Genomic DNA, 23,283 nt, shown 5'->3' with positions numbered 1-23,283 from the left:
TCGCCGTGCCCCAGGCCGCCATAGACTCAGAGGTAAGAGGTCATTTGGCATGAATTACACTTTTATATAATAATTTGGGCTCTGTCTTTTGACATTGTCTCTATGGCTATAATCCACATCATGGCCTATGGTGGCGCATTGCTTGCCTGTCTAGTCTACAAAAATGGCAAATCGTGTGGGGGTTGCCGACAGCATGCAGTGGTTAGTACCTACAAGAAGTGGACCTAACAAGGACAGCCAGTGAGCTGGTGACAGGATGCTCACTGATGTGCACGGCACAAACAGGCCATCACATGGGAACAGGTTTCATCTGTGAGACCATCCCAGGTAACATGGACAGCAGAAATGTGCAGGAGATGGTGTCTGCCTCAGTGTGCTGGATAAAAACCAGTCTACAGCAGACCGTACATTCATCACAGCTGTAATCTAATTTCACACTTGCGGTTCTGCCAAGATGCTCATAATGCAATTGTCGTCTCATAGCAGTATTACTCAGCCAGCACAGGCAATCTTGACTCTGCATCTGGGTCCCCCTGTGGTTTGTACAATATACTGCAGATCTCAGTAACATCTTATTGTTTGGCCCAGGAGCAAACCTCACTCATCAATACCTTCTAAAAAGGCTGCTGGTTGAGAATGCATCATGTAACATGCAATGCAGTGTGAGGGAAGGGAGATACAACCTTAAAGAGGAACTCCAGCCTAAACAAACATACTGTCATTAAGTTACATTAGTTATGTTAATTAAAATAGATAGGTAATATAATCTCTTACCCACACTGTTTTAAAAGAACAGGTAAACGTTTGATTTCATGAGGGCAACCATCTTTTTGGTTGAAAGGAGGTGATAGGGAACATGAGACACAGTTCCAACTGTCCTGTGTCCTGAGCACCTCTCCCAGTTGCTAGGCAACATGAACAAAATAGGGAATCCCATCATGCTCTGCACAGCATCAGGGAAAAAAAGCCCAGGCTTTTTTTCTTTGATGGGTGGAGCTTAGCTAGAAATGCAGCTAAAAATGATGCTTTGGTAAGAAAAACAAAGTTCTGATGCTGTGAAACTGTTAAAGAAACACCAAGCCTTTTCAGTTCTGCTGAGTAGATTTTTAGTCCGGAGGTTAACTTTGAAACTTATGATACTGTTTAGACATGAAGGATACACACGAAAAGAGGAACTGTAGTGAAAATAATGTAATAGATAAAATGGCTAATTTTTAGCAATGTTCCTTTATAAAATGATTTAGTCAGTGTTTGCCCATTGGAAAAGCTTTCCTCTGCCTAAATTTACCACCTTTTCTCCTGTCAGGTGATCTTTGTGGAATGTTTGTTCCTGAAAACTCAGAAATCAGTGAAAATAATGCCTGGTCTCCCAGAATGCTCTGAGAGGAGGATTCTGCATAGCTAAACAGCCTAGGCTAAGCATCACTGGGAGGGTGGTGCTACATACCAATATACCACAATATATAGCTATAAAAGTGGGTATCCTGAATAATTGGCTACATTCCACTATTAATGTCACTACTGTGCCTCTTTAGAGTGAACTGAGCACCCCCTAGTTTAAAATATTAAAAAAAAAAAAAAACTCCTAATGGAGGTTTGTAATTATGTGCTTTGTGGGGTGCAGAGAGCTTTCATTATCTGTGTGAGCTGTGCCATAGCCTCGTCTATATAAGGGCATGCATCTTCACACTGTCAATGCCGCAGACCCAGAGGTTTGAAGTGGCCACGATATCGAACACATACTGGGCCGCTAGCGCATCCCGGAGATGTAGGGTTCCCGGCCACAGCAATGCTTCATTCATGTCCTTACATCTCCCATACAACCGGGGATGCTACACCTCCTGCCATGCACTAGCAGCTGGGAATATGCTCCACATCGCAACCTCCAGGTCTGCGATATTGACGCATTGGCAGCTGGAAGTTAAATGCTCTTGTATAGATGGGGTCTACGGAGCAGCTCCCTTAACCACTAAGCCCCTTTTTCCATCCTTTCACCCCCAGGGACGGAGAAATCCGTACTCTGCGCACTCCCGCCGCTGTCCGCGCTCCCGCTTGTAAACACGCCGCCCGCCGCTAGTAAACACGCCGCCGCCCGCTCGCCCAGAGATCAACGAACGGGAAAATCCATTCCCGTTCGTTGATCTCAGCCCCGCAATGATCTGCTGCCGCTCGGCTGAGCAGCGCGATCATTGTGAAAAACAACAAAGTCCCAGCCTCTTTCTACTTCCTGCAAGCGTCCGGAAGGACGCTTGCAGGTCGCCTGAAACTAATTTGTAATGTTCCCATCTTGTGGCCAAATAGTAAAACTACACCCTAACCATTTTTTACACACAAATAAACTTGTTTTCCACAAAAAATTAACTCCTTACCTCCCACACTCCCCAATTTTTTTTTTTGTAATTAAAAAAAAAAAAAAAAAATTTACAATTTAAAAAAAATACATAAATAGTTACCTTAGGGACTGAACTTTTTAAATATTTATGTCAAGAGGGTATAACACTGTTACTTTATAAACTATGGGCTTGTAATTAGGGATGGACGCAAAACTGAAAAAAATGCACCTTTATTTCCAACTAAAATATTGGCGGCAAACATTGTGATAGGGACATAATTTAAACGGTTTTATAACCGGGATAAATAGGCATATACATTTAATGGGTTTTAATTACAGTAGCATGCATTATTTAAAAACTATAAAGGCCGAAAACTGAAAAATAATACATTTTTTCCCACATTTTTTCCTATTTTCCCATTAAAACACATTTAGAATAAAATTATTCTTGGCATAATGTCCCACCTAAAGAAAGCCTAATTGGTGGCGAAAAAAACAAGATATAGTTCATTTCATTGCGATAAGTAATGATAAAATTATAGACGAATGAATGGAAGGAGCGCTGAAAGGTGAAAATTGCTCTGGTGGTCAGGGGGTAAAACCCCTCAGTTGGGAAGTGGTTAAAGTGGATCCGAGATGAACTTTTACTCATTGCATAATTGTGTTCCTAACATATAGTTTATAGGGCATTCCTCAAGCCAAATACTTGTTTTGTTTTGTTTTAATACCCTAATTTCCTATAAACTAAACCAGCCACACCCACAGCTTCTCCAGAGTGCCTTGGCGCTTGCAAGGGATTGTGGGATTTCAGTCTGGGCAGGTGCAAAAGGTGTTACTAGCTATAGATTTCAGAGGCAGAGTTTTCACAATCTGAGAGCTGCAGTGCAGATACAGATCAGTTGCCTGTGTAATGGAGGAGATAAGAGTGGAGTTTTCACAGAATATGCAGATTAGCATGCCTAGATACAGATAAGCTTGCCTGTGTGTAATTGTGTAATAGTGACAAGCAGAAAACATGTCTGCTCCCATTGTATCACAGGGAAAAATATTAATATACTGTTGAAGTTGTTTGAAGATAGATTTGCTGTGTAAACTATCTAAACTTTAGATAAGATATATAGACAAGTCACTTGTTATATTTAGTTTTTCATCTCGGATCCGCTTTAAGTAAGGGCTGGTGCACACCGAGCGGGTTTTTTACGCTTGGTCAATGTATCTCAATGTGGTGGTTTACACCAGAGCGGGAGGCGTTTTGCTGAAACGCATACTCCCGGGTTGAGGCATTTTTTGGATTGCGGAGGCGTTTCTGCCTCCAATGTAAAGTATAGGAAAACCGTAAACCGCTCTGAAAAAACGCAGTTAAGTGCGGTTTTGCAGGCGTTTTTGTTACAGAAGCTGTTCAGTAACAGCTTTAGGGCTGGTTCAGACGGACGCTTGTGCAGCGTTTACCGCCAGAGTTCGGGGCTTGGCGTTAAACGCTCCCATTCAAGTGAATGGGAGCGTTTGTACCAAGCTTTCACGCAGGTTTACACGAATGCGGCGTTCGGGTCCCGATTTTCCCTGGCGTTCAAGGAGCCCCTGGAAGCTACATGTAGCTTCCAGGGGCGGTTAACCGCGACGGGTAATGTCCCTCTAGGGGAAGAAAAAACGCGACCGCATCCGAACGCAACGCGAACGCTGCTGAAACCCCGAACGCATCACCACCGCGACGCCAACGAACGCAACGCCTCCAAACGTCCGTCTAAACCAGCCCTTACTGTAACAATATATGACATCTACTACACCAAAAACGCTTCCCAAAACCGCAAAATGCTAGCTGAAACGCTACAGAAAAATAAGAAAAAGCATTTCAAAATTTGCTGGCATTTTGCGGATCTGCTAGCGGGTTTTGGTGTGCACCAGGCCTCAAAGCGTGTTGCCCTCCACAAAGCACACATTTATAAACCTCCTGGGGTTGGGGGGGGAGGGGGGGCGTGCTCGCTCAGGAATCAGGAATTAATCTCATTTGCAACAGTTTGTGCCCAATTGCTGTACAGACCAGTGCTGGTCGTAATGGAAAAATCTACGCTTACGGATCATTACGCGTAATTTTACGCTATTACGGAATTACGCTTACGGCGTAAACATCTACGGTTCATGTCTGTAATTACGCATGGCCCTTACGCAATTACGCGTAAGAATACCGTAATTCAGGTTGTTACGTTATTGCCTTACGCATAATTTCCTACTAGCAATTAATGCGTATGGCCATGCTCCCAAGCGGAAAAGTTGACGCATGGATCAATGTTAGGTAGCCGCCGACTTTAAGGGTTAATAGCAAAGCCCCCTTAATTGCTGAGAGCCTCAAATTTGAAGAATATATTAAGGAGATCAGAAGGAATAAGAGGAAATTTTTTTTTTTTCAAAAAGACCTTATAGTTTTTGAGAAAATCGATTTTTAAGTTTCAAGGGCAAAAATGTCTTTCAAATGCGGAAAATGTCAGTTTTTTTTGCACAGGTAACAATAGTGTATTATTTTCATAGATTCCCCCAAGTGGGAAGAGTTTTACTTACTTCGTTCTGAGTGTGGGAAATATAAAAAAAAAAAAACGACGTGGGGTTCCCCCTCCCAGACCTCTTTAACCCCTTGTCCCCCATCCAGGGGGGGCTCCGCACCCTGACTATACCAGCCCGCATGGTCCATGGATTGAGGGGTCTCGGAAGGGGAGGGGCAGCCAAGCTTTCCCCTCCCCCTCCGAGCCCTTGTCCAATCCAAGGACAAGGGGCTCTTCTCCACCTCCGATGGGAGGTGGAGGCCGCGATTTCCTGGGGGAAGGGGGGGTTCATGGTGGCATCTGGGAGCCCCCTTTAAAAAGGGGGCCCCCCAGATGCCCACCCCCCCTCCCAGGAGAAATGAGTATAGGGGTACTTGTACCTCTTACCCATTTCCTTTAAGAGTTAAAAGTAAATAAACACACAAACACTTAGAAAAAGTATTTTAATTGAACAAAAAACATAACCACGAAAAAAGTCCTTTAATATTCTTAATTAACCATTAATACTTACCTGTCCCATTAAATAAGTGATCCCTCGCAATAGCCTCGGATATGTTCTATCAGTTAAAATGTAACAAAGTTATTACAATGTAACAACTTTGTTACATTGTAACTACGCCGCACCCGACGTCACTCGCCGCTCAGCCGCCGCATACACTTACGCGTCCGTGCAGGACGCTAAGTCCCCGCCGGCTCCCGCCGTCCACCCCGCCCACATCTGTCACCCACATGTGGGTGACATGTGGGAGAGGCGGGGAGGGCAGCGGGAGCCGGCGGAACTTAGCATCCTGCACAGACCCGACAGAGCTTTGAGCTATATAGCTCAGAGCTCTCTAAGCATCTTTGTATTTGGGCTCCAAGGAGTCCCATTGGTCCTTAGCAGACCAATGGGGTTCCTTCTGATTTGAAGGAACCCCATTGGTCTGCTAAGGACCAATGGGGCTCCTTGGAGCCCAAATACAAAGATGCTTAGAGAGCTCTGAGCTATATAGCTCAGAGCTCTGTCGGGTCCGTGCAGGACGCCAAGTTCCGCCGGCTCCCGCTGCCCTCCCCGCCTCTCCCACATGTCACCCACATGTGGGTGACAGATGTGGGCAGGGTGGACGGCGGGAGCCGGCGGGGACTTAGTGTCCTGCACGGACGCGTAAGTGTATGCGGCGGCTGAGCGGCGAGTGACGTCGGGTGCGGCGTAGTTACAACGTAACAAAGTTGTTACATTGTAATAACTTTGTTACATTGTAACTGATAGAACATTTCCGAGGCTATTGCGAGGGATCATTTATTTAAAGGGACAGGTAAGTATTAATGGTTAATTAAGAATATTAAAGGACTTTTTTCGTGGTTATGTTTTTTGTTCAATTAAAATACTTTTTCTAAGTGTTTGTGTGTTTATTTACTTTTAACTCTTAAAGGAAATGGGTAAGAGGTACAAGTACCCCTATACTCATTTCTCCTGGGAGGGGGGGTGGGCATCTGGGGGACCCCTTTTTAAAGGGGACTCCCAGATGCCACCATGAACCCCCCCCCCCCTTGGATTGGACAAGGGCTCGGAGGGGGAGGGGAAAGCTTGGCTGCCCCTCCCCTTCCGAGACCCCCCAATCCATGGACCATGCGGGCTGGTATAGTCAGGGTGTGGAGCCCTACGCGGCCGGTGCTCCGCATTCTGGCTACCCCAGCCTGGATGGGGGACAAGGGGTTAAAGAGGTCTGGGAGGGGGGACCCCACGTCGTTTTTTTTTTATATTTCCCACGTTCAGAACGAAGTAAGTAAAACTCTTCCCACTTGGGGGAATCTATGAAAATAATACACTATTGTTACCTGTGCAAAAAAAACTGACATTTTCCGCATTTAAAAGACATTTTTGCCCTTGAAACTTAAAAATCGATTTTCTCAAAAACTATAAGGTCTTTTTGAAAAAAAAAAATTTTCCTCTTATTCCCACTGATCTCCTTAATATACCCTGGGAATTTGGTGTTCCTAAATTTTAAGCAGGCTTTGCTATTAACCGTTAAAGTCGGCGGGTTTTTAAATGTATATATTTTTCCTTTGAAACTTTAACATCGATTTTCTCAAAAACTATAAGGTCTTTTTGAAAAAAAAAATTTCCTCTTATTCCTTCTGATCTCCTTAATATATTCTCCAAATTTGAGGCCCTTAGCACTTAAGGGGGCTTTGCTATTAACCCTTAAAGTCGGCGGCTTTTTTATATTATACGGGAGCGTAATATTACGCGATTACGGCAGACTGTGTAATTTCAATAGGAGTTTACTGTCTTACGCGTAATTTGTTACGCGTAATAACGTAACCTACGGTCTACGCGTAATTAATTACGTGTAATACCGTAACCTTACACGTAATACTTACGGTGCATTTGTAGTGAATTACGATGCGTAATTACGCTAATGTGTAATTTCGGGCCCAGCACTGGTACAAACACACTGTAGATTTTCAGTGCCCTGGCTAGCTGTCATGGCCGAGAACCCGCAGGTGACAGTTCGGGGCCAAGGCTATTTAGACACATCGCTAGCCTGGAGGCTATAGAGGGAGGAGGGAAAATGTGCAGCGCACACGCTTCCAGCGAGCAGGGCGAGTGGGAGAACAGTGCGTCCGGACTCCGGGGGTCCCTCGAGATCTGGCGTGCCAGATATTTAGGTGGTGTCAGGAGGGGTCCTGTACACTCGCTACATTCTTAAACAGAGCTAATCTTTATCGGTTGCCCTGGCTGAATTATATCTTGTATGTGTGTACAGCTTTAAGCAAGAGAAAAAGCACTAATCAAAACAACTTATTTTGAGTGGGGTTTTTTGTTTTGTTTTTTTTTTTGCTTGTAAAGTGCTGAAAAGTTATTTTAAAGTTAAAGTTTGAACCATATAAGGAAAGGTAATCAGTTAAAGAGAGTCTGAAGCGAGAATAAATCTCGCTTCAGAGCTCATAGTTAGCAGGGGCATGTGTGCCCCTGCTAAACCGCTGCTATCCCGCGGCTAAACGGGGGTCCCTTACCCCCCGAAATCCCCTCCGAGCAGCGGGGGATCACTTCCGGATTGAGGCAGGGCTAATCGCCGCAGCCCCGCCTCACGCGCGTCTGTCAGCGCGTATCTCCACCTCTCCCCGCCCCTCTCAGTCCTCCTTCACTGAGAGGGGCGGGGGAGAGGAGCCAATGCGCCGCTGATAGACGGCGCTGAGAGGCAGGGCTGCAGCTGTTAGCCCTGCCTCAACAGCAGCAAAATTTACGACCAATTTGGACGTAGATTTTGCAGGGGGTGGGGCGGGAGGGGTGGTCAGGGACCCTCGTTTAGCCACGGGATAGCGGCGTTTTAGCAGGGGCACACATGCCCCTGCTAACTATGAGACAAGAAGAGAGATTAATTCTCGCTTCAGTGTCTCTTTAAATAAAGGGGCCCATACACTGGTCGATTTCAACCATCGATCGATCGGAAATATATTCTATTGAATCAACCGATCGGAAATATATTCTATTGAATCAGATTGATTTTCAATAGATTTCATACTCAAATCTATTGGAAATCTGTTCCTAGTAAAAAATGTTCCTAAACACATCAGATAGATCAGAGATTTGATGATCTATCTGCTGCTAATCTAACGAGTGTATGGCCACCTTTAGATCACACATGTCAAACTTTGGCCCGCAGACCCATCAAATTTACCTGCAAGTGGTTTCCCCACTTTGCATTAGGTTGACCCAATCTAGACCACCGGGGGAAGCTATACTGGAGGAGAATCCCTAGATCACAAGGGAAGGCATATGGGGGAGGGAGGGGGAAGCACTAGACACCAGGGAACAGCACTAGACACCAGGAAACTGTATAGGGGAGGGAGGAAGGACAACATACACACCAGGGAAGGGGTGGCTCCCACATCCCACACAGTATGGAGTATAAACAGTACATTTGGGGTCCCTGCTCAGCATTATGCATTGTACTCCACATACAGGCCAGATATTCTCTGCTGAGGAATAGAATGTAGTTTTTGCGCTGCACCTTTAAGGCTATAATGTAGGCACGGACTCCTGAACATTCAGCAAACAGTTGCCGTGGTAATCCGCTCCAGGCCACACAGTCGCTGCTTGTTAGTGGCGGTTCAAGTCAGATCTCATCTGCCTTACAAGACAATGTGCGTGAAAATATTCTGAGGGCAATGCACAGCCACCGAGTATCACTGATGCCAGAGACCGAGAGAAACCGCTCATGCCAGTGTAGTGCTGGGACTTCCAGTACGCCGAGCAGTAGACCACTGATCCCTCTTGGGAGTAGCCATGGAAACCATCTGTAATCTGTATACAGGACACCTGACACTCCAATTCCCATTCGGAAAAGCGAATGTAAATGAAGTATAGGCTCCTAAAACATCACGCCCACTCTTTATTCCTTCTGAGAGGACCAGGGCAGCTCTGAAAGCCAAGGTGCACTAATATGCCAATGATGAACTTAAAAAAAAATTGTAAAATTTAAAATATACAAATAAGAAGTACATTTTCTAGAGTAAAATGAGCCATACATTTATTTTCTCCTATAATGCTGTCACTTACAGTAAGTAGTAGAAATCTGACAGAAGCAACAGGTTTTGGACTAGTCCATCCCTTCATGGGGGATTCTCAGGGATTTATTTTCAAAAACACTTAGTGAATGGCAGTTGCCCTGTCCAACTGCAAAAAAAACTGTAGGGAGCAGGGAGGCTGGCCAGCATCATTGTTTAATTCCTTTTTAGGTAATATCTTTATAAAGAATAAAAGCCTTGCTGAGAATCCCCTATGAAGAGATGGACTAGTCCAAAACCTGTCACTTCTGTCAGATTTCTACCACCTACTGTAAGTGACAGCAACATAGGAGAAAGGTAATTTATGGCTCATTTTACTCTGGAAAAAACATACTTCTTATATGTATAGGTTTGCACATATTTTAAATGTTACACTTTTTCGCCATAGTGCCCCTTTAAGTCTTTTAAACGGCAATACAGAGCATGAGCTCCTACACGTCATATTACAGCTGAAACTATGTCTGAAGAAGCCTCAGAGGCATTCACACTCCCTGCTACACCCTAGCCTGGGCCTTCAGCCATGCATAAAGCTCTCTAAAAGGTGCCAACACATCTAGCAACGTATGGGCAGATCAACCAAGAGACAGAGAGATCAGTTGGCTGTCCATACACTGCAGGCCGATTCCCCTTTAATTTCAGCAAGAATCTGCCACGTGTGATGCCACCTCTGCCACCGACTTCCCAACCATGAATTCATATCTCACCTGCTCCAGCTGCCATGATTGTCCAGCTGCTCCCAGTCTCAGGGCCGGATTTGTACTTTCTACTGCGCAAGGCCACTGTCACCAGCCAACCCCCTTTAGTATAGGTAGCGAGATTACCCCTCCCCCTTCCCTCCAGTATAGGTAGCCGGATGTCCCCTCCACTCCCCTCTAGTATAGGTAGTCTGATGATCCAGCCCCCCCCCCCCTTCCCCGCCAGTATGGATAGCTAGATGACTCCTTTAATCCCTCACCCCCCCCCCCCCCTCCCCCTTTCGGTATAGGTAGCCAGCTCTCCTGCACACCACAGCAGCCATCAGCTTGTCTCCAGTTTAGAAGCTTCCTCTATTTTTCCCTCTTCAGTGCTGCCCAAGTCCATAGCCACCGGCCACAATGCAAACATGCACAGAGAGCAAAGTGGCTGCTGCACAGGCAGCTAGCAGCAAAGTACCGCGATGAAGCCTGATCTCCCTGCATTGCAGTATTTGCAAGCTTGCAAATGCTGCACCAGCTTAACCTGCTGCTTTGGTGCCCCTGCTCCTGTGGTGCCCTAGGCCATGGCCTAGGATGGCCTTGGCCTAAATCCGTCCCTGCCCAGTCTCCTGTGTATAGCACGTGTGCGGTTGGCGGCAGAAACAGAGTAAACAAGACTGGGAGCAGCTGGACAGTTGCAGTAGCCGGAGCGGGTGAGATTTGAATGAATGGAAACTGGAAGGGGCACATTTACATTGGGGGGAGGGGGATGGGGCAGAGTTCAGAGGTTCGCTGGGTCAATACATAAGACTGATTTTGGCTAGAAGTTGGAAGAATTGATTGGGCATATTTGTCAAATTGATTATTGAATCAGATGGTCATTTAGGCCACAAAATCAATAGATGTATGGCCACCTTAAGTTGAATGTATGATTCTGTGCAATTAAAGGGAACCTGAAGCGAGAAGTACGTGGAGGCTGCCATATTTATTTTCTTTTAAACAATACAAGTTGCCTGGCAGCCCTGCTACCTATTTGGCTGCAGTAGTGTCTGCATCACTCCAGAAACAAGCATGCAGCTAATCTTGTCAGATCTGACATTAATGTCAGAAACACCTGATCTGCTGCATGCTTGTTCAGGGACTATGGCTAAAATTATTAGAGGCAGAGGATCAGCATGATAGCCAGGCAACTGGTATTGCTTAAAAGGAAATACATGTGCTTCAGTTGCCCTTTAAGAAGTAGAGGAGCTGAAAACCAGCAGCTATGAATGCACCCCTGGCTAATTGAAGCAAAAAAGACCGATTTGCATAGCTCCACCCACATTTCAGATAAGAGGACCAATCACACGCAATTACCTCGGGTTTTATCCCAACTACAATGTACTAGTAAATTCAGAGCTGCAGTAATTTCTGAAAGGACCTAGGACAGTCTCTGCAGTAAAGAGTTACCAGGCATGTCAGGCAGGCTCTGTACTTCCATTACCACGATCAATAGGACACATGGAGTGTAGAGCTGCTGATAGACTTCTCAGCTTTTAAACAAGTCTCCGGGGACTATCTGCTGCTACCAGCCTATTACACAACATTGATAGCAACTGCCATTACACAGCAACCCACTGCCCACTCAGATCAATTCCTGCACTCTGCGGTGTGCATGTACAATGCTGCCAGACTCCAGGACATCTGTCTAATATCACACATACCCCAGCCAGAACCAATTACCATCCAGTATGCAAGGCTATGGCAAAACAAGAGCAGTCAGATCTGCATCACGGGGACACAAAGACTCTGTATCTAAAAACAATATCACAGAATTACCTTTTTCACCACTACGAGAATAAAAGTATGCAAGTATTTACACACACGTACGCACGCAAGCACACACACACGCAGTATTTGTCACCCTTAAAGCGGTATTGTCACCATAAAACTCAAATTTCAACAGCAACTGGTCTGAGTGTATTAAGTGATAAAGATGCTAATCCTGCATTCAAAACTTGCACAGATTTTTCTGCTGTTATGGTTTGTAGTTATCACACACTTTAGGAGCACTGGCCCTAGTGCCAAAGAGTTGAATGCTGGGAGTTCTTTTTATCTACAATATATTCCTCCTCTTCCATTTATTTCCCTGCCTGCTGCTTATCAGAAACACCCTCTGATTACTTGTGTTTACAACCAAGGCTGAGGTGACTCAGTGATTGGATGTGTAAATAATAATAAAAAAAAAAAAAAAAAGACAGTGCAGTTGTTAGTATACACCTCAGTGGGAGTGTCTGAAGAGTGTCTGAAGACTCCGGGAGGAGGGCAGCTAATGAATACACAATGAGCAAGAGAAGGGATGGGGGGAAAAGAGTCAGAGAGGATATGATGTCAGCATTAGCTTGGCAAGATGGCCACTGCCTAGAATAGGATTTTCTGCTTTTACTTTGTAAAATTCACAGGAATCATTACGTGGATAGCACAATAAATCAGACATTTTCCCTTTGGTCTTTTACTATACCCAATATTATATATATAAAAATATTAATCATATCTTAAATTTATGCTACCTTAGTGTGAAATGATCCTGTGATTCTGTAATGGTGTACATTTTAAGATCTTGTTTATAGAGATTTCCCAAGGAACAGAACCTCTGGAGAATAGGGGCATCAACTAGCCTCCCTACTGAGACTCCAGAGGACGCATCCCTGTTCTATCTCCATGGTTCACTTATGTTACAACACCATCACTATATAGATCCAAGACTCTAATTCAAAATAACCAATAATCAAGATAGGATCCCATAATTATGAATGTCTTATACATTACAAGATTCCAATATTCCTGTGATATATTCTTACTGAACTAATTTAAACTAAACTAACAAAATTAGACTAAACTAAACTAATTTAAACTAAAATGCGCTGTTGTCTTGTGATAAGGACAGGAACCTATCTGATGTGTACCATGCACTAGGAACAGATTTCCAATAGATTTCCGAATGAAATCTATTGGAAAATCGATCTAAATGCATTACTGCATCATTAGATCCAATGCAACTTTATGGGCCATCGATCTCCTGTCAGATAGATCAAGTCGATTGAAATCGGCCGCAAATCGATCGATTGGCCCCTCAATCGTGCATCGATATTGCGGCCAATGGATTCGATCGATGACTTAAATCGACCAGTGTATGGGCCCCTTTACAGTACAAGTGTACTCACATAACAGTTAACCATTTACCAGACTAGTAGAAAGTCCTGATGATAGAGATTCAGAAGGAGTGGGGTTATATAAACATCTTGATCGCTGGGTCGGAGGGGGGGGAGGGACTTACAGGTAAAGGCACCGACATCACCATGTTGCCTCCGTACACTGCTGGGACGTAGAGGATGCTGGCTCCGGTGTGAGGATCCAATCTCTGCACAGGACTCGGAGACTTGCCCATGCTGGTGTGTTGACCCATAGGTGGGGTGTACGCCCGAATAGGATTGCCAATCAGTACAGATGGGTTGGGTTGAACTAGAATAACAAAGAAACGTTAAAAGAAGATGAGAGTAGTATTAAATGCAGCATATTTACACAATGACAAAAATGACCATTGATCATTTTATTGAATCGGATAAAAATCGATATAGCAACAAGCGTGCTCAATCGTTGAATTGACAAAATCATTCAAATGTATTAAAGAGACACTGAAGCGAAAAAAAAATGATGATATTATGATTTGTATGTGTAGTACAGCTAAGAAATAAAACATTAAGATCAGATACATCAGTCTAATTGTTTCCCGTACAGGAAGAGTTGAGAAACTCCAGTTATCTCTATGCAAACAAGCTATTAAGCTCTCCGACCAAGTTAGTTGTGGAGAGGGCTGTTATCTGACTTTTATTATCTCAACTGTAATTGAACTGTTTACTTTTCCTCTGCTAGAGGAGAGGTCATTACTTCACAGACTGCTCTGAAAGACTCATTTTGAATGCTGAGTGTTGTGTAATCTGCACATATTATAGAATGATGCAATGTTAGAAAACACACTATATACCTGAAAATAAAAGTATGAGAATATTTTCTTTGCTGCTAATCTTCTAGTAATTATTCATAGTACACAACCAATTCATTATATCATATTTTTTTTCGCTTCAGTGTCTCTTTAAATCGAGCATGATGGAAAATCTCGGTCTGATGTGGTCAATCTGGTGCGCGGTGATAAGGGCGTTTGATATCGTTGACAACCACCTGCCTGGCCGTCTCTAGGTGAAAATGTCCACCGTGGCGCTGGGGGGGGGGGCGCTAGGCTGGTTCTGGAGAGACTTCATGTTGAAATTGATCAGGAATCAACCTGTGGTGTATGGGCAGTCAGCAGATCGGTCTCTTATCAGATCCGATCAGGGAGAGATCTGTCTGTTTTTTGATCTGCCCATCATCACTAGATGTATGATCACCTTTAGACAGATCCCTCTCTTCACCCATTAGCAGCTCTGCATGCATTATCTTGAAACGCGTGCGGTGGGTGGCGTCTTCTGCCGGCATAGGCTGTTTAGCTGCCTAATGCAGCTTTGCAGGGAGCTTCTTTATATTTACCTGTTCCAGGCAGCTGGATTGGCTTGTCCTCTTCATACACCGGCAGCACTGCACTCCTGGCATACTCTCCGATTTCCGATCACATGATATGGCATGTGATCGTAACCCAGGGGAGGGTGTCAGCATTGCAGCGCCGCCCGGTGCTGGAAGAGGGGTGATGGAGAAGACTTACACCACTGGGTGAATGATTGCTCCCTCACTGTCCTTCCTGGCTGCTTGGATCCTCTGCACTCCCATCCCCGAGAGCGTCTTGCACCTGCTCTTTATTACTGCGTAAACACACAACACTCCTGGCCATGGGAGTGAGATGGGGGAGCGAGCACGGCCGGACAGTGCCTGCACTGACTGGAGGAATGATCAGGCCACCCAGCGGAGGATCGAGGCGGCCGGCGAGGGAGCAATCAGCCTAAAGGGGGATAGAGGAAGCCCCACGTATGTATATATATTTTTTTATCGTCTCAGGTACACTTTAAGCTGTGAACAAGAATGACAAGTCCAGCCAGAAAACAAAAACAATACAATGAACACTACTTACCCATGGCCTCGCCTTGAAAGTGCTCTGCCTGGTTGTGATGACCTTTGCCCTGTAAACAAAAATACCAATTACTAAGCAAAGAATCCCAGTGTCTGGTCACATGCACAGCTTCTAGCCAACAGACTGAACATAAACAATTCATCCTCCAGATACAGAGATGTCTAGAGGAACCCCGGCTCTCATTACCCCTAACAAGCAACTCCTATTTCCCATCAATTCTTCCAAACTGAACTGGGCTCCAGGAGGGTAGCGGCTATGGGAAGGATAATACTGTATACATGAAATAGGTTTGCCACACAAACACAACGGGCAGCCAAGGGGCTCACATATCCGTTTGAGGGGAGCATACTCAGCAAAGCATCATGACTGCATTCATTTATATCAACAATGCAAGGAAGTTCTCTGCAGGCCACAAGTTAGTTAATGTCTCACAGGGAGTCCAAACAACAGTCAGAGGTCCATCAAGCCTTTCATACAGCAGCAAACAAATACAGTTCAGACCCTTTAGTGGAAAGTTTCTCCAAGATTTGCTTTTATTTGCATTAGCAGTTACGCAGCATAACATAGGGCACACAATCCAAAACGTTGTGCTGGATGGTTATGCTATATAACCGCTAACGTAAATAAAAGCAAATATTGGAGAACTTTCCCACTGAAGAGTAGAGATGTCTCGAACGGTTCGCCGGCGAACGGTTCCAGGCGAACTTCGGTGGTTCGCGTTCGCCTACCAAACGCGAACTTTCCCAGAAGTTCGATTCGCCCCATAATGCTCTATGGAGCAAAATTTTGACCCTCTACAATCTACATCACAGTCAGCAGACACATTATTGCCAAACACACTGCTCTCAATGCTGGAGGCCCGCCCCCCCTCCCTCCTCCAAGTAAGGTCCTTATACCATTTGACTCACTTGTCTGCCTACACTAATTAGTTAAGGGACAGCTGCTACACACTCTGCTAGGGAGATTTTAATTAGGCTCTTGTGGGCTCCTCCTCCCTCCACCCTCCTACCCTTCTACCTATTCCCTCCTACCGGAGGGAGGAGGGTCTCATCTGCCAGAGAATTATATTATTTCAAAAGCCAGTTTACATACCATAGCTGAGAATTGAACCCAGGTCTCACTGTGTGGTGGGCAAGTACCTTAACCGCTGTACCACAACAGTACTAACTGAAGCTGGCCTAGCATTTACCATTTATGTTCAATCCAAGAGAAAAATTAGACAAGATAGCAGCGTTAGGAAGACTTGCCTAAGGTCTCCTACTGAATAGGTGCTGGCTTACTGAACAGAGACGAGATTCGAACTCTGGTCTCCTGTGTCAGAGGCAGAGACCTTAACCATTACACCATGCAGCCACTGCTTACAGATCTGTAGCCAGACATGGCCTTGTATTTTGTGTTCAACAGTTGTCCAAAGAGAACCCCAGATAGCCAGGTAGATTCATCTCTCTCTCTCTCTCACCAACACTACATGCTGAAGCCATCCTAGCATGTACCATTTATGCTCAAAAATACAATTCCGCGGAAAGCGGTGACCTTCCCTACTAGAGAGAGAGAGAGAGAGAGAGAGAGAGAGAGAGAGAGAGAGAGAGAGAGAGAGAGAGAGAGAAAGAGAGAGATGAATCTACCTGGCTATCTGGGGTTCTCTTTGGACAACTGTTGAACACAAAATACAAGGCCATGCCTGGCTACATATCTGTAAGCAAGGGCTGCCTGGTGTAATGGTTAAGGGCTCTGCCTCTGACACAGGAGACCAGAGTTCGAATCTCGTCTCTGTCTGTTCAGTAAGCCAGCACCTATTCAGTAGGAGACCTTAGGCAAGTCTTCCTAACGCTGCTATCTTGTCTAATTTTTCTCTTGACAAATGTTGAACACAAAATACAAGGCCATGTCTGGCTACATCTCTGTAAGCAGTGGCTGCATGGTGTAATGGTTAAGGCAGGGGTGCCCACATTTTTTGACTCGCGAGCTACTTTTAAATTTCCCGAGCTCAAGAGATCTACCAACATTTAAAATAGCCAGGTATAGCTGCCCTTAATATAGGTAGCTAGGCATAGGTGCTCCCCATATAGATAGCTGGCCATAGTTTCCCCCAATATAGATAGCTAGGCATAGGTCCCCCCATATAGCTAGGCATAGGTGCCCCCCATATAGATAGCTAGGCATGGGTGCCCCCATATTGCTAGGCATAGGTGCCTCCCATATAGATAGCTAGGCATAGGTACCCCCCATATAGATAGCTAGGCATAGGTGCCCCTCACATATAGATAGCTAGGCATAGGTGCCCCTCACATATAGATAGCTAGGCATAGGTGTCGCTCACATAGATAGCTAGGCATAGGTGCTCCTCCACATATAGATAGCTAGGCATAGGTGCCCCCCATATAGATAGCTAGGCATAGGTGCCCCTCACATATAGATAGCTAGGCATAGGTTCCCCCCACATATAGATAGCTATGTATAGGTGCCCCCCACATATAAATAGCTAGGCATATATGCCCCCCACGTAGATAGCTAGGCATAGGTGCCCCCCATATAGATAGCTAGGCATGGGTGCCCCCATATTGCTGGGCATAGGTGCCTCCCATATAGATAGCTAGGCATAGGTGCCCCCCATATAGATAGCTAGGCATAGGTGCCCCTCACATATAGATAGCTAGGCATAGGTTCCCCCCACATATAGATAGCTATGTATAGGTGCCCCCCACATATAAATAGCTAGGCATATATGCCCCCCACGTAGATAGCTAGGCATAGGTGCCCCCCATATAGATAGCTAGGCATGGGTGCCCCCATATTGCTGGGCATAGGTGCCCCCCATATAGATAGCTAGGCATAGGTGCCCCTCACATAGATAGCTAGGCATAGGTTCCCCCCACATATAGATAGCTAGGTAAATGTGCCCCCCATATATAGGTAGCTAGGCATATGTGCCTTCCATAAAGTTAGTTAGGCATATGTGCCTGCCATATAGATAGTTCGGCTCGCTCCCTCCCTCCACCAGGAGCTGGTCTCATCCACCCCCCCTTCACTTACCCTGCATGCCCGGAGGAGCATGCAGCACTGAGACATCTGATAGCGGTGAACAGCGGTGGAGAGGAGAGCGGAGGGTAACGGCGTGTATACAGGCAAAGCACTTCCTGCATACACGTCCATACCCACGGCTCTCCTCTCCACTGCGGATTGCCACTAATCAGATGTCACGCAAGGCATGCAGGGTCAGCGACGAAGATCCAGGTGACACATCGAGGACTGGAGAGCGGCAGGCCAGACAAAGAGGAAGTGGGAGAGCTGGGGAGGAAGGAGGTGGGCGGGACGCGGCTCTTCCATTGCACCCATTGGCTGTGTGCTGCTCTGCATAGGGCAGCGGAGCAGCACAATCAGACGGTACGCCAGCGCTGCATATAGTCAGCGTCTGGCGTACTATTTTAAAATGCCGACGCGATCTACCCAGCAGTCCTTCGCGATCTACTGGTAGATCGCGATCGACGTATTGGGCAGCCCTGGGTTAAGGGCTCTGCCTCTGACACAGGAGACCAGAGTTCGAATCTCGTCTGTCTGTTCAGTAAGCCAGCACCTATTCAGTAGGAGACCTTAGGCAAGACTTCCTAATGCTGCTATCTTGTCTAATTTTTCTCTTGGATTGAGCATAAATGGTAGCCAGCAAGTGGGGACACAGTGGTGCAGTGCCGATTGGGCACCAGTCCTGTCATCCCAGCACACAGCAAGCTTATCAGGTGTGTGCAGGGAAGACAGGGCAGGTGCCTGATCAGTACAGTAGCATACCTTTAAATCCAGGAACAGCACAGTACAAAGGAACAGGAAATGTTGTACCGAGAGACACTTCCTGATAGAAATATAAGACATCCCTGAAAACAAGCCCTAGCACATCTTTTGGAGCAAAAATTAATATAAGACACTGTCTTATTTTCGGGGAAAGACGGTACATGTCAAAGTCTGGCCCATGGGCCAAATCTGGCCCTCACAGCCATCAAATTTGTCCCTCAAGTAGTTTCCCCACTTTGCATTATGTTTGGCCCACTCTAGACCACCAGGCAAACTAAACCAGGGGTAAAGCCTTAGCCATATGGGGGGGGTTAACTAACTGATAAAGAAATCATCAGGCCGCAACTGCTTCCCCTCGATCTACTTACCATTGCTTTCCTTCAGCTCCTGCCCGGCAACATGTCCCACCACGCCACAGCTCTGCTCGCAGCCTGTGGCCCGGTATCCCCCGCAGGTACTGAGGCCGACCTCAGGTTCGGCCCCAAACTGCGCCTGCGCGAGCAGAGCTGTCAATCATGGCCAAGCTGTGCGCGCTATACTGCGCAGGCCGTGATTGACAGCGCCGCTTGTGCCGCGGGCACAGTATGGGGCCAACCCTGAGGTCTGCCTCAGTACCGGCGGGGATACCGGGCTGCGCGCCGGACTGCGTCGTGGGACATGTTGCCGGGCAGGAGCTGGAGTAAGCCAATGGTAAGTAGATCGAGGCGAAGCCGTTGCGGCCTGATTCCTTTAAGGAGTGTAAGAGGGATAACTAGACACCAGAGAACTATTTAGGGGTGGGGGGACCACTAGACACTGGGGTAATTGCATAGGGCAGGGGTTCTCAAACTGGGTGCCGTGGCACCCCAGTGCGCCTCAAGCACCTCCCAGGGGTGCCTTGGCATTCATCCTCCTCCTCCTTTGTGCATTGCAATCAGGTAATGCAACCACATATTGATATACAATGCGGCTGCATAAACTTCAAGTTAACCTTTGTGTTTAAGTTGGTCATCAGAGGACAGGTAAGGAAATGTTTGTCCTGCTAATGGGGGTTACTTACAATCTGGAGTGGGTGCTGCCTAACAATGGTTATAACAGCATTTTGGTAGTAGTTGTTGCCAAGGGGTGCCTTGAAAAAAATTCAAAGCCATCAAAGGTGCCCTCACCCAAAAAATTGTGAGAACCACTGGCATAGGGGATAGAGTAGGGCTACTAGAGATTAGCAAGCTGTATGTGGGAAAGGGGGCCACTAGACACAAGGGAACTATATAGGAGAGTGAGGAGGGCCAGTAGACAACAGGGAGCTTTATAAGGGAGGGAAGTGGCCAAAAGACATTGAGGTCAGCCCTCGACTTGGTTCCAGCATTCACTTTCGTCCCATTTCACATTTGAGTTTGACACGCCTGATTTAGTCTCTCGAATCCTCGCATGAACAGTTTTCCCTTGTGATATAGAAGGCAGAGAGGCTGGTGTTACCTTTGGTGGGGATTGCTGATGTTTGGCGGCGTTGCCGGAATGCTGCTGCCTGAGGGCCCGCGGGATAAACTCTGGAGCTAGCGGGTTCAGAACGTAGGTCTTCTTCAGCTCTAAGGCCTCCAACTGAGCTTTGATCTGCTCAAACGTGATTCCATGTAGACTTCTGTTCTCATGGCAAATTGTGATAAACTGCTCCCAAAACTTCCTGCAGAGAGACAAAGCAATGAGGAAAACTAACTCTTAACAAGTTACCAAGAAGACACTGCAATTTATAGAGATAGGAAACTGTACAACAAGCCATGGCATTACAGCCAATACAAGGGTGTGCCATCTCTACCCACAATGCTCAGCATAAACATGATGGTGACAACTAAATTCTCAAGTCACATTATTTCTCTACCAATGCACAGATTTTTGTAAACGGTTGTGTGGCAGGAAAATGAAAATTGCAGAGAAAGAATGCCTCTATTCTGTTATATTATAATAAGAAGCACTGTGGCTAAGTGGCTGGCTCCATGGCATTGGCAATGCTGATGGCCCAGATCCGCCTCCAGAGAATACAAGTGATAACTACATAGTGATAAAATGATTAAGTGATGATTAAGTGCTTAAAGTGATTAAAGAAAACCTGTACTGAAAAAAAGTTCCCCTGGGGGATACTCACCTCAGTAGGCGGAAGCCTCTGGATTATCCAGGCTTCTCTCGTCCTCCTGTGTCCCATGGCGGTCTCACTGCAGCCCCCGGAACACACAGGCGACAAATCCGACAGCCTGTGCAATATTTACCTTTTCGGGCTCCAGCGGGGGGCGCTGTTGCGGCTCTTCAGACGGAGATAGGCGAAAATAGCCGATCTCCGTGGGGTCCGCTCTACCGCGCAGGCGACTTGCGCCTGCGCAGTAGAGCCGTCCGACGGAGATCGGCTATTTTCGCCTATCTCCGTGGGAAGAGCGGATACTGCGCCTGCCCTGGAGCCAAAAGGTAAATATTTACATCGCCGCCCCTCTGGGAGTATTTTCTCCGCCGCCATGGGACCGAGGAGGACGGGGGAAGCCTCAATAGGATCCGGAGGCTTCCCCCACCCGAGGTGAGAACCCACCAGGGGAGTTTTTTTTTTTTTGTTACAGATTTTCTTTTAAAAAAATGCTGTCCTATTTCATGTATTATTTTCCTCCTCAGTAAGCTATAGCTGCCTGCTCACTGATGCCACCTCTGCCATTCTCTCTGTCTGAGGCCACTGTAAGCTTCAGCTGGTACAACAATCATCCTTCCCTGCATGCCTCAGTGAATAACAGAGGGAGTGTTTGGGGATGAAAGGCAGGAGGAGGTCCCTGAGGATCTTTGAACTGGTGGAGTTTACGTTTTTGTTTTGTGTATACTACGAGTTCAATCTCAAATTACTTTTTGTTTTTTGTTTATTAATTAGTAGAAACAAGGAACATGAATACTATATATAGCACAACCTCAATTTCAATAAAGGCAGTTTACCTGCATCTTCCAATGGAACACAAGGCAATGGGGTCTCCCACCACAGCCACCAGGGACTGGGCCCGAGTGATGGCGGTGTTCAGGAGTTTGTAGTTGGAAAGGAAGCCATAGTCCAGATCCTCGGTGGAATCCTCCAGCATTTGCTCCTTGCGTTTGATGGGGGTCTGCTTGTGTTTGCAGGTGTGCCGGGTCCTCACCGTGCTGAGGAACAAGACTCTGAACTGCTTTCCTGAAAATGGGAAACCCAATGATTGGTCACAAGAGTCATATGGTCTGTTCCAATGATAAAAATCACAGGTCACATGGAGCGATGACTGGAAAGTCCTGCCTGAACCTTTCTTCTCTAGACCATGTGACCCATGTCTGGTCTCTTTGCACAATTTATTTTATATAAAAAGAAAACCTTGCAGCTTTTTTGGTTAAATGAAGCTGGAAACAGTAGCAGTATTACACTTTATGGGGCATACCCTGGGCATTCAGCACTCTCTCCACACTATAGTAGCAGTAGTATACTTTATGGGACATACCCTGGGCATTCAGCACTCTCTCCACACTACAGTAGCAGTATTATACTTTATGGGACATACCCTGGGCATTCAGCACTCTCTCCACACTACAGTAGCAGTATTATACTTTATGGGACATACCCTGGGCATTCAGCACTCTCTCCACACTACAGTAGCAGTATTACACTTTATGGGGCATACCCTGGGCATTCAGCACTCTCTCCACACTATAGTAGCAGTAGTATACTTTATGGGACATACCCTGGGCATTCAGCACTCTCTCCACACTACAGTAGCAGTATTATACTTTATGGGACATACCCTGGGCATTCAGCACTCTCTCCACACTACAGTAGCAGTATTACACTTTATGGGGCATACCCTGGGCATTCAGCACTCTCTCCACACTATAGTAGCAGTAGTATACTTTATGGGACATACCCTGGGCATTCAGCACTCTCTCCACACTACAGTAGCAGTATTACACTTTATGGGACATACCCTGGACATTCAGCACTCTCTCCACACTACAGTAGCAGTATTATACTTTATGGGACATACCCTGGGCATTCAGCACTCTCTCCACACTACAGTAGCAGTATTACACTTTATGGGACATACCCTGGACATTCAGCACTCTCTCCACACTACAGTTGCAGTATTACACTTTATGGGACATACCCTGGGCATTCAGCACTCTCTCCACACTACAGTAGCAGTATTACACTTTATGGGACATACCCTGGACATTCAGCACTCTCTCCACACTATATTAGCAGTATTATACTTTATGGGACATACCCTGGGCATTCAGCACTCTCTCCACACTACAGTAGCAGTATTATACTTTATGGGACATACC

General features: G+C 46.1%; 1 protein-coding gene across 3 annotated transcripts in view; it reads right to left on the bottom strand.

Annotated features, from left to right (window-relative positions):
- Positions 1-23,283, bottom strand: part of HELZ (helicase with zinc finger) — a 221,909-nt gene that overhangs the window by 35,567 nt on the left and 163,059 nt on the right. For all 3 annotated transcript variants that reach the window (XM_068263178.1, XM_068263177.1, XM_068263179.1), the window contains exons 21-24: positions 21,916-22,144; positions 20,431-20,635; positions 15,193-15,241; positions 13,411-13,595 (exon numbers count right to left, since the gene is read on the bottom strand). In XM_068263178.1, the coding sequence (XP_068119279.1) occupies positions 13,411-13,595; positions 15,193-15,241; positions 20,431-20,635; positions 21,916-22,144 (668 nt within the window). The remainder of the gene's footprint in view (positions 1-13,410; positions 13,596-15,192; positions 15,242-20,430; positions 20,636-21,915; positions 22,145-23,283) is intronic.

This window comes from Hyperolius riggenbachi, chromosome 12 (assembly GCF_040937935.1).
Source record: "Hyperolius riggenbachi isolate aHypRig1 chromosome 12, aHypRig1.pri, whole genome shotgun sequence".
Classification (NCBI taxonomy): Eukaryota; Metazoa; Chordata; class Amphibia; order Anura; family Hyperoliidae; genus Hyperolius; species Hyperolius riggenbachi.
The sequence above is the reverse complement of the archived record's forward strand: the minus strand, read 5'-3'. Positions and strand labels throughout refer to the sequence as shown.